The sequence below is a fragment of the Aulonocara stuartgranti genome (assembly GCF_965226115.1).
Source record: "Aulonocara stuartgranti genome assembly, chromosome: 20".
In the NCBI taxonomy this organism is placed as follows: domain Eukaryota; kingdom Metazoa; phylum Chordata; class Actinopteri; order Cichliformes; family Cichlidae; genus Aulonocara; species Aulonocara stuartgranti.
In genome coordinates, this window is record NC_138956.1 from 14,646,188 (window position 1) to 14,659,944 (window position 13,757).

Below are 13,757 nucleotides of genomic sequence, written 5' to 3' on the forward strand. Positions count from 1 at the left end.
TCCATTCTTGTGGAATTTTCTCTTTCTCTTCTGCATCTAGCAAACAGGCAAAATGTGTGACAAGATAATCCACCTCTTCATCCCCATAATTTGCTAGTTCTTCTCTGGGGTAGGGAAGAGTGGAAGGGTCAAAAACCTTGAAACAAGAGAGAGGCTTTTCATGGAGATTTTTAAATCTGTTGTCCATGTACTTGACTGTGTTGTCAATAATCTTCTGGATCTCTGCACCAAAGGTGTCTTTGTCTGTTCCCTCACCTCTTCTAGCAGGTCGCTGACTTTTTGTTAGCTGAGTTCCACAGTAGCAAATGCTACCATCCTGGTTCGCTGTGAACTTTGTGTCCAAGGTTTTCTGATATTCTCCTGGTTTTGTTTTTAGGCTGAGTAAGCGTGATGTTGTGCTCTCAACTAACTGATTTGTTCGTGTGATGTTTAGGTTATCATGCTGAAAATCAGTAGAGCACTTGGATAAGATGGTACTGTAGTCCAACATGAAATGCAGGAAGCGAACAAATTTCTCAGTCTTCATCTCCTGCACCACCCCCTTAGCCTTGGCTGCATCCTCGGCTTTGACATCACTTCCTTCTGCCATGTTCTCCATATGAACAACAGTGGGAGTGTAATTTTTTTCCACAGCCTTTAGACATCTCAGCCGGCTTGGAAGCCACCGTGTGCTCTTCAGCCCACTGAAATGTTCCAGCCTCTCATTTAGCAGTTCACTTATTTCTGTCAGCTCTCTTCGCTTCTTTGGGGAATAGTAGTACATCTTAAAGATGGTTTTCAGTGTATCTTCAAATTTCACCAGGTACTCACAGCCTTTCACGCTATCCAGCACGGCTAGCTCTAGTTTGTGTGCCACACAGTGGATTGTTATGATGTGGGGTATCCTCTGTTTCAGTCTCCCAGCTACTCCTGTTTTCTCACCCATCATCACTGCAGCACCATCAAAATTTGCACACACTACTTTCTTTTTCCATGTGTCCTCTCTGATACCCATGGTGTTCACTGCTTCATCAATAGCCTCTAAAATACCTGCAGCATTTGCACTCTTGACTGGCTGACATTTGATCATGTATGTGGCTATGTCACCATTATCCCTCACATACCTGACGTGAACCAACTCCTGTTCTATTATACCAGTGTCAGTACTGCCATCTGCAAGAATGGATAAGAACCTGCTTTCTTGAATTTCCTTTTCAATCTGGTCTCTTGAAGTTTGTGCTATTGCTCCAATAAACTCTCTGCAAGCATGGTCATTGAGGTAAGTGGAACCAAGATCTAGGCCATTTGCTTTCTGAAGTTTGCAAAGACTGCTAAATTTTGCCAGTGGTAGTTCACTCTTTGCCACATAGTATGCAGTTCTGAACAGCTTTTTCAGGACTTCTTGTTGTGCTTGGTTTATTTTTAGTATGGTTTTTGCAATTGGTGTTTGTTCTGGGACAGATGCTGCAGACTGAGCACCAATGCATTTCTTGTGATGCAGAGATTTCTCATGAGTTCTGATGGGGTCTTTCCTAAAATTACTGGTCCCAGTAACAAAGGCGCTTGTCGACTCAGCAATAGAGGGAAACTCACGACACACCCGGCAGAACATCATGTTATTTACCTTGTCATATTCCAGCCACAGAAATTCTTTTGTCCATGAATCCAAAAAACTGTGCTTTCTTTTTGCCTCGTAATCTGATTTATCATAACTTTTCCGCTTTGTGGTAGGCCTTTCTTTGCCTGTCTCTTCTTCATCCTGACCTGTCTTTTTTGGCTCAGCAGAACTAAAATACCTGCGTAAATCCATCTGTCTTTACACATGCCAGAGATTTTTTTTTTAAATTCTCTGCGCAGTCAACCTCTAGCACGTTTAAGCTTGCTGCGGGAGATTTCACGTGCCACGTTTGAAGAGTAAGCTAGTGAGTGATGTTGTGTCCTGTCTGACTATACCATATTGCACCACTAGAGGGTGGTGTCGTGAAATAAGAGGAAAGTGCAGTCGGGAAATTGTAGAGTTAGAATATAGTTAAGACGGCTATCTGATAACTCGATATGTCTCCCTGTTACCTCTACGATGTAAAGTTATGTGCTGCATTCATTAAAGAGCACTGTTCTTTGATGAGGACTCAGCTAATTACTCAGCTACATTTGAAAGAAAGCAAAGGCATTGTCATATATTTTTACTTCCTATGATAGCCCGACGGGCAGGGCTGAGATAGATTTTGGTAGCCCGACTGGAAATATCACTAGCCCTGGGACGTCGGGCTAGCGATTTTGCAAGCCCTGCACTTATTCAAAAAAATAAAGTAATTTGTAATAGGGCACGGTGGTGCAGTGATTGGCACTGTTGCCTCACAGGTCCTGGGTTTGAATCACCATTCAACCAGAATCTGTCTGTTTGGATCTTCTCTCCGTGTCTGTAGGGGTTCTCTCAGGTGCTCTGGCTTCCTCCCACAGTCCAAAGACATGCAGTTAGTGGGGTTAGGTTAACTGGTGATTCGAAATTGCCCATAGGTGTGAATGGTTGTGTTAGCCCTGTAATATACTGTCCAAGGTGTACCTGGCTGCTGAGATAGGCTCCAGCTCCCCCACGAGAAGCAAAAGAGGAGGAATGGATAGAATATATTAACAGATTATTTTTACTGTTTACATCCATTCATCTAAAAACAAATACTAACATCCATATCCATCAACAGGAAGAAATTTATGGAAGAGTTGTGTGAGAGGACAGATCTCAGATCTTCTTGTTCAGCCCTGTATCTAAAAAAAATGGCCGACGTATGAACTAGATTTTTAAGATTTTCAGATATGGCGCTTGTTTTTTTTTTTTCATAGTAGCCTAAATTTTGAGCCCTGAACGTTGACTCTGAGTTCAAACCCACACCCAAAGGAAGGGATGTAGAAATGAATGCAGGCAGTGTCTATCTTAAACGCTTTAGAATATGTCCCGAAAAGAGAATTTGATAACATGTGAAAAGAATCATTTCTCTTCCATGTGAGAGCCAAAGATATATTTGACTGGGGCTGTAAGAAGACTGTTTTGTGTTATTTAAGAATAGCAGAATGGACCACACAGTAGAAAATGTGCTGCTTCACTTGCTCTAGTTGGGGGAGAAAAAAACGGGAAAAAAGACTCTTTTAAAATGAAACTGACCTTCACCAGCCAGAGGGAATTAAGAGAAATTAGATCCTGGCCCAGCCCAAACTCTGCCTTTTGATGCAGTGGGTTCAGACTCAGCTTTAAAAAAGTACACAGGAAAAGATCTGAGATTCAGTCCCCTGTGGACATGGAAAAGAAACATTAATTCTTAGAGTGAGTCATACAGGAACATTGTCCAGTTAGTCATTTGATAGCCGATGTTAAACCTGAACCAGTTTCCTGCAACTTATCAAACAACGTTGTCCCTCAATTTAGCTCATTGTCTGCTCCTCTGCCTTCCTGCTGATGTCTGTGTCACACACAGGCAACACTAAGAGACTGCACTTTATTCTAAAGAAAGAACGCCTAACACAAACTCCACAGCACATAGTCACTGTGGTGACACGCCCCCTGGGTTCAGGGCCTGTGTAACTTCCCCTTTGTGCACAATGAGATATACACAAGCCCTTGCCCTTTTCCTGTGTCCAAATAAACAGTCCAAAAAGGGCTCTTTCGGTGGAACATTGCCTTTTGCGTATGTGTGTGCGTGCACACGTGTTGTCGTACGTTACGTAAGCTTGACTGTGGCCCTCAGCCCCCTTCATTAGGGCTGCTGTTCAGCCCCTGCTTCCTTTGGTCACAGTTCATTGACCTGTAGGCCCATAACAGACATGGGAATCGGATGTGTCATTCCAAGTGTGTGTGCGTTTCTGTCTCAGTGCTCCTCCAGCTGTGTAGCCAGGATATCTGGCTTCGCGTTTGCACATGCTTCACATTTTGTAAACACACTCTCAAAAACGAGTTGTTCTTGTAATTACTCGGAACTCAAGGACATCTCGATCTTGTGCTGTGTTTATCATGTGCATTGGTTTTGTCTTTGCATCCTGCGTGATATCAGTGATCTTAAAATAGGACGGGCAGTTCTCCCAGTCGTGGTTAATACATTTAAACACCTGATTAAAATGTGGGACTTTTGGGCAGTTACATGTTCTTTCACAAGAATACCGAGTTGGTTTGTTGTTGATTAAGGATCCAAAGTCCTGTTGACATTATTTCTTCTCTAAGATTGCAAAACAGTTTTGCCTCATCACGATGGTCAGAGACACCTTCTCATCATAATGAAACCTTTCTGAGGCACAGCTGAGTTTCAGTTTTATTTCTCATAAGTAATTGACCACAACGTCGGCTGAGGAGCATGATGGCTCGGCAATAACAACCGTTGCTGTTCCACCCTGCCTGGTGGTAATAAGGAGAAGAGATTATGTGCTGGATGATCCTTGATAATAAAGTGGACTCACACAGGGACCTTGGAGGGAGATGTTCTTATAATAGCAGGAAGGCTCTGTTGGTAGATTTATCCCTATACCAAAATGTGATGTAGTCTGTCAGCAGGCTCTCGCTCGTACCTCTTTAGCATGCTTTAGTTTTTCAGTCTAGCTTTTCTGTTTGTTTGTTTGTTTGTTTAGTTATAGCCATTAAATAATGTACTAAGCTGCTTGCTCACTAGTTAACATCCAGTCGTAAAAAATGTTACTAGTGAAAAGCAAGAATTTGATCACCTTAGCAGGTCATCTACTGATCGGAAGGTTGGTGGTTCGATTCCTGGCTTCACCTAGTCTGTATGCCAAATATCCTTGGGCAAGATACAAATTGCTCTCCGATGCATCCATCGGAGTGTGAATGCTAGTTAGAAAGCACAAAGAAAAAGTGCTTGTGTGAATGGGTGAATGCACAAGTTGTGTAAAGCGCTTTGAGTGCTCAGAAGAGTAGAAAAGTGCTATATAAGAACCAGTCCATCCAGTCCAACTCACCTCACAATTAACAAACTATAAATATATAAAATCAATGTCAAAAACATGTTTAGAGACATAAAAACAAAAATGAGTAAACTTATTAATAAATAGATCCTCATTCATACCTGTTGGAAATAAACTCTTTAAATGGAATATCCACAATAGCTCTCTCTTGTTCCTGATAAAACTGATATCTCTTTGACTGGGCTTAACAGCTTTAATACCTATAAAGAATAAAGATGAGCTACAGTGTTTTTCATTAAAATGTCTTGCAATCATTCCTTTAAATAGAACTTCTGTATTGTTTATTTCCTTTTATGGCTACGTTCACACTGCAGGCGAAAGCGCATCAAATCCGATTTTTTTTGACCCTATGCGACCCATATCCGATCATGGTATGACAGTGTGAACGGCACAAATCCGATATTTTCAAATCCGATCTGGGTCACTTTCGTATGTGGTACTGAATCCGATACATATCCGATGTTTTAGAAAGCGACTGCTGTTTGAACGGTCATGTCGCATTAAATCCGTCTTTTAAGTCACTGACACAAGACAGACGGCAATTATCAGCTCTGGAGAAGCGCCCGATAAGACATCGCGAATGCTTCCTGGGCGTCCAGCGTAGATGTCAGTGAAACTGTTGGGAAGATAATGTTGGAGAAACGTGAACATTTTATTTATACTGTATAATCTGCAGATTCTGACAGGAATCTGCAACTATCCTTTGAAGCACCGCTCCTCTAAAACAGCAATAAGGATAATTATTAGGTAATTTACATTATTATGTAAATAACAAAATAACTTAAAGCAAAAACTGGGAAAAGTAAAGTCCGAAGTCTTTATATTAAGGGCCATCAGTCAAACAATATTGTTTGCTCTGGGTCTAAACTTCTTTTGCGCATGCGGGCCGCTTTGAGTGTTCACACTAGAGCGTGTTTGCTGTCGCATTTTATTTGTAGTGTGAACGAGCAGACAAAAAAATCAGATTTGATCAAAAAATCAGAATTGAGCATTAAGACCTGCAGTGTGAACGTAGCCTTTGAGAGGACACAATATATATATATTTTATTAATAAAGCTTTTTACATAAATAATCTTGCCACTTATAGGGTCTTTAGATGATTTTAAGTGTATTGGTAATTTATGCAAGACCCAAATTCAAAATTACCTTGTAGGCTATGTAGGTTATATCACAGTTGTTGTTGGGCAATCATGTGAAGCTCTAACAACCCGAACCCTAATGTTTTACCTTTTTTCATAAGTTGCCGTTTCGTGAGGATTCTTTAAACATCTTTAAATCTGTAATGAGTCAGTCCAGACCCTTTGGTTTAACCAGCCAGCAAGCATCATCCCCTTGAATGCTGATTGTTCAGCCTATTTATGCGTTAATGGGTGATTGGTTTATTTGATTTTTTTCTGGAGTCTACTGTTTTATTTTTAACACAAACTCTTCTTTCCACCAGCTCTTTATCTTTCTCCGTGTCCCTTGGAAGTAGGTGAAGTTGTGCCAAACCTTTGGATATATACCTGCTGCCCAGTCTGTGAGTCAGCAAAACGATCCCAAAACCATGTACAACCTTTTTCCTTTTGTTTTTTTTTTCTTTTTCTAAAGGCCTTGTTGAGTGAGATCTTGGCAAGAAGACACCATATACCAATCAAACATAACATGGCCTAATGTTGTGTTTGTCCCCTTTATGCTGCCAAAACAGCCCTAAACCAATCGAGGCATGGACTCAACACCTCAGACTCATTGGTGTGCTCCTCAAGCTATTTCTGCTTTGTGGCAGACCAGATCATCACACAGGCAACCTTCTTCCTTTGCATTAGTTCGAATGCCCACATGCCCATTGATGGTCCTTTAGTGGTGGACAGGTTGTAGCATGGACTGGTCTACAGCTATGCAGCCACATACGCAACAAACTGTGATACACTGTATAATCTGATGCCTTTTTATCAGAACCAGCATTTTATTTGTTATTTCTTTCAGCAATTTGAGCTACAGTAGCTCAAATTGGACCACGTGCACCAACCTTCACTCCCCATATGCATCAGTGAGCCTTGGCCACCCATCACCCTGTTATTGGTTTACCAATGTTCCTTCGTTGGACCACTTGTGATAGACACTAAACACTGCAGTCAGTGACCACTGCTCAGATCCTTACATTTGTCTGTTTTTCCTGCTTCTAAGACATCAACATTGAGGACAAAGTGCTTACTTGCTCCCTGTTATATCCCACCCACTAACAGGTGCCATGATGAAGAGATAATCAGTGTTAGTCATGTCGTCCGTCAGCGGCCATAATGTTGTGTTTGATCAGTATATAACTGACTGTGAGAATGTTAAATAGGATTTTAATTGTGTGGATCTTGAGTGTGATGCACGTTACATCTTCTCGAGTACAATTTTAATACTTTTCACAAACCTTCATTATGTCTTTGTTTGTAATTTGCAAAAACCAAAATGGAAATGTAAGTGTAGAGCTTGATGAACATAGCCTTGCAGTCATGGGACTAATCATGTCGCAGCTTAATCTTCATATTAAATACAGATGCTGTGTATGAGTGGACTGTATCATCGTAAACCTTCCAGCTTCTACTTAACGGCTTCTCAGTTTTATTTGTGGATTTTCCTCCCTATCATCTTGTTTTAGGAAGCAATTGCTTCCCACGTCCGACCTCATCACTCTGTCCTCAAGCGAAAAGGATGTTTGGTTTTGTTGCTTTTTTATCCTCTTTGTGTGTGTGTGCGTGTGTGTGTGTGTGTGTGTGGGCATGTGTGTCATTCATGTATTCAGATGTGTCTGCATTTGTGTGTTCTAGGTGACCTTTGCATGCACCCCAGCTCCCTCCAATGATCTGGTAAGTCCCCTCCATTTCCTCATTTCTTTTCCTCAAAAGAAACTTTTCCCACCCTGTCTGTCCATAGTTAGGAGGCATGGCTCCCCAAAACCACTGTATGGTTTCCTCTTGCTGAATTCCTTTTGGGAAGCTGAGCCCTCAGCCCAGTTAGTGCTCATTCCTCGAGCTCTGTGGGATTTCAGTCCACAAGAGGAAAAAAAAAAAAGAGTTGATGTAGGAAGTAGTAATGTTTACCTATTAGGGAGTCTGTTTGTTTAATTAACTCTCCTTTCCTTCCTCTGTATTGCCTCCTCTTCTCTCCCCTTTCTCCCCACTCTCACCTCCTTTCAACCTCCTCCCTTTGCCCCTCTTCTTCTCGCTTTCGTTCACTTCACCTTCATCCTATCACCGCTCCTTCCTCACATCCAGCAGCGTAGAGGGACGGCTCCTTCTCGACACATCCAACACCTGGTGAGCATACTTTGACCTCCATGCTCTCTCCTCGTCCTCCTCATAACCCTCATGCTTTTTCGCTCTGTATCTTCCCCCTTTTTCCTACACGCCGCCAGTATCAAGCTGTCTGTCTGGGCAATGTCCAAACCTGTCAAGGAATAAAAAGTTTGTGGCTTCACTCATTTTGATTTATCACATACTAAACAAATCGAAGAGAGAGCGATGGCAGATACTTTACTAAAGGCCATGAAGTATGTAATTGAGCTCAAAGTGATTTTATCCCTTAAAGAACTAGTGTGTTGGGCAGATTTAACCTACTTCTTCATCGTGACATATTTTAGCTTTGTAAATGTGCAAACAAAGGATCAAAGTGCCTCAGAACAAGAAAGGGTTAATAATAATCTGCAGATTAGATTTTTTTAAATTCATCCCATAGACTGTAAATAAAACATGGTAAGTGCCTTAAACCTAAAGAGCGATCAAGGGGCTTTGGTCTCAAGAAGAAGTCTGGTTCTAGAGAAACCCGTGGCAACATATTATATGTAATGTATAAAACATTATGTTTATTATGTTATGTTTATTTTGTAACATTATTGGTCAACAATAGAACAAAAGGTTCACAGCAACAAAACCTCTCACTAACCAATGGCTGAAATCACTGTGGTTGTGACCGTCTTTCATGTACAGTCTATGTTCTGGAGCTGTTCGCTTTAAATGGCCTGTATTTATATAGCGCTTTACTAATCCCTAAGGACCCCAAAGCACTTTACATATCCAGTCATCCACACACACATTCACACACTGGTGATGGCAGCTACATTGTAGCCACAGCCACCCTGGGGCGCACTGACAGAGGCGAGGCTGCCAGACACTGGCGCCACCGGGCCCTCTGACCACCACCAGTAGGCAACGGGTGAAGTGTCTTGCCCAAGGACACAACGACCGAGACTGTCCAAGCCGGGGCTCGAACCGGCAACCTTCAGATTACAAGGCGAACTCCCAACTCTTGAGCCACGATCGCCCTGCCTTTAGGCTGAAATCTTGAAGGAGGATCGTGGTTCCACAACTTTAATGCCATACCTTTGCTCTCTGCCGTTTTATCTCAGTGTAAATTATATCTCCAGTGGAACATTAAAACAATGCACAGGTCAATGCGATGACATGATTTGACATCTTAATTTATTATAATTTACTTAACTTACTGTGTACAAGATTGACTAGAGAGTGTCCAGTTTACTGTGAGAGAAGAGATGAACAAGCTTTCAAAGGAGGCCTGAAAGGCAAACTTCAGGGACTTGAGGGTAGTCCATATCCAATGTGGACAGATAAGTAACTTGCTCATTTGTTATCATTATCAAAAAGGGCCCAAAGTACATCATTGTTAAAGTGGTAATGAGGTATAGATGAGCTTTGACTGTGTCTTATTGCATATTTGTTTTTTCTACAGGGATCCACCAAATCTTTAACCTACACCAAACAGAGAAACACCCTGCCAAGGTAACACCATTTCATTCATTTTCCACGTTGGGGAAGTTTCTACAGAAATCATTAAATACAAATGTAAATAATGTCTCTACACTGGCACAACGCTCTGCTTGCTCTGAAACTTGCACCATCTTATACCTGTTCCTTAGACAAATGTTTTTATTGCGTGACCTGCTTGTGAAGCACTACCCAGTTTCTCTCTTACGTGATGGTTTCTCTCCATTCATCCAGTTAGGAGCTTCTTCAGAGTGCGTCTCAGGGTCTGTGCTAAGCTACCACAAACAACCCACTGACCCCTGCTGTCTCTTTTCGGTTCCTCCAGGAGTTTCAGCGTGGACCGTGTGATGGAGCGAGTGATGGAACGAAACTACGACTTTGACCTCACCTACATCACCGAGAGGATCATCTCCGTCTTCTTCCCTCCGAAGCTGGAAGAGCAGAGATACCGGCTGAACCTGAAGGAGGTGGCTGCCATGCTCAAGTCCAAACACCAGGAAAAGTTTCTGGTGAGTGAAGAGAAATGCAATACACTCATCAGCTGAGTTATACCGTAAGTACAGAAGCCTTTGCAAGACATTGTTTACTCCTGGGAGCATTCAGCTAAATACATTTGAAGCATTTGAAGCATTGTTGCACAATACACTTTGGCATATAGCCACAGGAAGCGACAAAATAGAAACCCACAAATAAGCAGTCTGTTTGTTTTTTTTCTGTCACGCCCATAATAAAATAATAGTGATGACAGCTTGTTACTGTGATGCAGTGTAGTGATGATATAAAAAAAACAAACCTTTCTGTTTTCAGCTCCTGAATCTTTCTGAAAGGCGCCACGATATCACCCGACTGAACCCAAAGGTAGGACTTCCTGTAATTCTTCATGTTAAGAATTCACTTCAGAAACGTTCATTTAATCTGCTTCTCCCGTCTCCACCCACCATCAGGTCCACGACTTTGGCTGGCCCGACCTCCACGCCCCACCGCTGGATAAGATCTGTGCCATATGCAAGGCCATGGAGAACTGGTTGAACTCTGACCCCCAGCACGTGGTGGTCTTACACTGCAAGGTCAGACTTTAGGGGCCCTCTGAGGTTTCTCAGACGGACATCACACCATTTCCCAGGCTTTAAAACAGGCACATGCAATGTTCGATGTGGAGCAGCAGCTGCTCTACTCTGAGCCCCTCCCGGATGGCCGAACTTCTCACCCTATCTCTAAGGGAGAGGCCAGCCACCCTTCGGAGGAAGCTCATTTCTGCCGCTTGTATCCGCGATCTCGTTCTTTCGGTCACTACCCACAGCTCGTGGCCATAGGTGAGGGTAGGGACGTAGATCGACCGGTAAATTGAGAGCTTCGCTTTTACACTCAGCTCCCTCTTCACCACGACGGACCGGTGCAGCGTCCGCATTACTGCAGCTGCAGCCCCAATCCGTCTGTCGATCCCCGGCTCCCTTCTCCCATCACTCGCGAACAAGACCCCGAGATACTTGAACTCCTCCACTTGGGGCAGGAACTCATCCCCGACCCGGAGTGGGCACTCCACCCTTTTCCGGCTGAGAACCATGGCCTCAGATTTGGAGGTGCTGATCCTCATTCCCGCTGCTTCACACTCGGCTGCGAACCGTTCCAGTGCGAGCTGGAGGCCCTCACCCGATGAAGCCAACAGAACCACATCATCTGCAAAAATCAGAGATGAGATTCTGAGGCCACCAAAGCGAAAGCCCTCCGCCACTTGGCCATCAGAACTTATGTATCATTACAGCATGTGGAGTAGAAGTCCAGCCCATTCATCAGACCAGCCCACCTTCTTCCATTGGAGCAATGGAAGTAGGTGGGCTGGTCTGATGAATCACATTTCTTTGACATCAGCGTGGATGCTCAGGTGTGTCACTTACCTGGTGATCACAAGGCACCAGGATGCATTATGGGAAGAAAGCAAGCTGGTGGAGGCAGTGTGATGCTTTGGGTTATGTTCCAGGAGAAACCTTGGGTCTTACCATCCATGTGCACCACATTTATAAATCAGCAGCATTTGTGAATTCTAAAATCTCAACCAGCAGCTAGTATTAGGATTCAGCAAATTAATTTAATGAATAAAAGGAAAACGTTTTCTACTGTAGCGTACCATTCTAGAAGTGTGAAGTAGTATAAAGATGAAATAGTGAAGTGAAGCATATCCAAATTATACTTAGCAGTATCGGATCCCAACACTACCAGATGCCTGAAACAAGCCTGTGAAACTGTGAGCAGCAATATTATAGAAACAAATGGCTAGCTGACCTTTGGGCATGTGACGTTACAGTCTAGTATTTCTCTTGCTTGCTTGTGCATGTTTAATCAGACATAATTGCTCCGTAAAGAACACTTTATTAGATACTGCTGTTCACACAACTTGACTAGAACCAAAATTGCAGAGTGCACCATATAATTCAATAAGCTCCTTCCACCCATGGTAAAAAAAATTAACCATGCAATTAAGATCAAACTCTGTCATCCTGACATTTAACTTCCACGCCTTTGCACATCATTTAGAGACTCTTTTCCATCGTCCAATCAGAAGAGAGGTGGTGATTTGAACGCTTGGACCATTACTGAACAGTCACCAGCTAATGCTGGTGGTGTCTGAGCTCCCAGACCTCGTCTAGATGTTTTATTTATTGGTTTTGGTCAGGAGAATTGAAATCCTAAAACCAGACTACTTCTGTGGTCTGCCAACTTTCCAGAACATTCCAGCTACAAGCAATCCTTTGCCAGCTGCAGATCACGCCAGGGACGTGAATAAACAAGTTGTTGTCAATGAAACGTCCTCCGCTGAGAGATCTGCTGTGCAAAACAAGCTTTAATTTGTGCTCAGCGTGTGGAGGTGCAGCCTCCCTACTGGGATCTGGAAGGGTCACTTCAGGAATTCGGAGCTGGAATGTCTTTGGAATGTGTCAGGAAGTAAAGAGCAACCAGTGTGAAAAAAACACCACAGGGAGCTTTTTAATTTGAAGTCAAGCAGCCTTTTTCACATCTCGCCATGACACTCCCATGTGTCCTGCTCTTCTGCTTTGCTCCTTTTTTTTTTTCTATGAAAAATCTGTTAAAACCATCTGGTCTTATAAAGCGTGAAAATGAGCTGTCCATAACACCTGAGGGTGAGATCAGCACATCGTCATCATTTCTTTGTCCTCTCCCTCTTACAGGGTAACAAAGGTAAAACTGGCGTCATTATCGCAGCCTACATGCACTACAGCAAGATCTCTGCAGGGTGAGTATGTGTTTGTTAATGTCAGAGACAATCAGAGCAATCAATCAGAGTATCTGCACATTTAATGTGTTAAAGACTGTCTGGGGCAATAACCTGTTTACGTTCAGTTCCCAAAAGCAAACAAACACAGTTAAAACAGTCTAAAAGTGGTCAGTGTTGTTGTGCTCCCAGATGTTCCAATCAAGAGTGCTGTCCTGGCTTCCATTTGGGGGGAAAGAGATCATGTGCAGGGGCTGCAATGACTGATATGCTCCGCTGCATGAAACACTTGCTTTGTTTTGGTTGTTTAGTTTTACCTTTAGGATGTTGTGGCCCAGACTGGGGTGATCCAGTATTGTGATTGTGACAGATTACCACCACACGTCCCTCATGATTTGATATTATTGCAATGTTTAACATTATTGCAAGTTTTGCAGTATTGCTATTTATAACCTTTATTCAACTGTAAATTATAAAACCTAAAACATGCCATAAATCTTGCCATAAGTCGGAGTCTGTCTGCTACTGGTCTGTTATCAGTCTGCAATTGAATGGGAACAAGCTGGCTATTACATGCAGTCTGTTTGTGATGATACAGCAATTAACTGTGATAAATGGTTAAAAATCACATATATCATGTTGTTTACATGGACAGAAAGCCACATGTAATTATCACATTTGTGCTCTTCATCCTTCACGTTTTCTAAGAATATAACAGAATACAACCAGCCGACAGCCGGTTAAAGTCGAGTCCCCTCGAGTTGTGCTCGTAATGTCTCTGAGCAACTGCAGTCAGTCCACGTTTGCTCGACTAACATTATCTGAGGGTTTTGGTGCCC

The 13,757-nt window shown here is 42.7% G+C and overlaps 1 protein-coding gene across 4 annotated transcripts in view; it reads left to right on the forward strand.

Moving 5' to 3' along the window:
- tns2a (tensin 2a) overlaps positions 1–13,757 on the forward strand; it is a 63,542-nt gene that overhangs the window by 31,740 nt on the left and 18,045 nt on the right. For 3 of the 4 annotated variants that reach the window (XM_082519666.1, XM_082519667.1, XM_082519669.1), the window contains exons 4-10: positions 7,737–7,775; positions 8,184–8,225; positions 9,655–9,704; positions 10,015–10,198; positions 10,497–10,547; positions 10,634–10,756; positions 12,875–12,939. In XM_082519666.1, coding sequence (XP_082375792.1) covers positions 7,737–7,775; positions 8,184–8,225; positions 9,655–9,704; positions 10,015–10,198; positions 10,497–10,547; positions 10,634–10,756; positions 12,875–12,939 — 554 coding nt within the window. The remainder of the gene's footprint in view (positions 1–7,736; positions 7,776–8,183; positions 8,226–9,654; positions 9,705–10,014; positions 10,199–10,496; positions 10,548–10,633; positions 10,757–12,874; positions 12,940–13,757) is intronic. The other variant, XM_082519668.1, reaches the window with a different exon arrangement.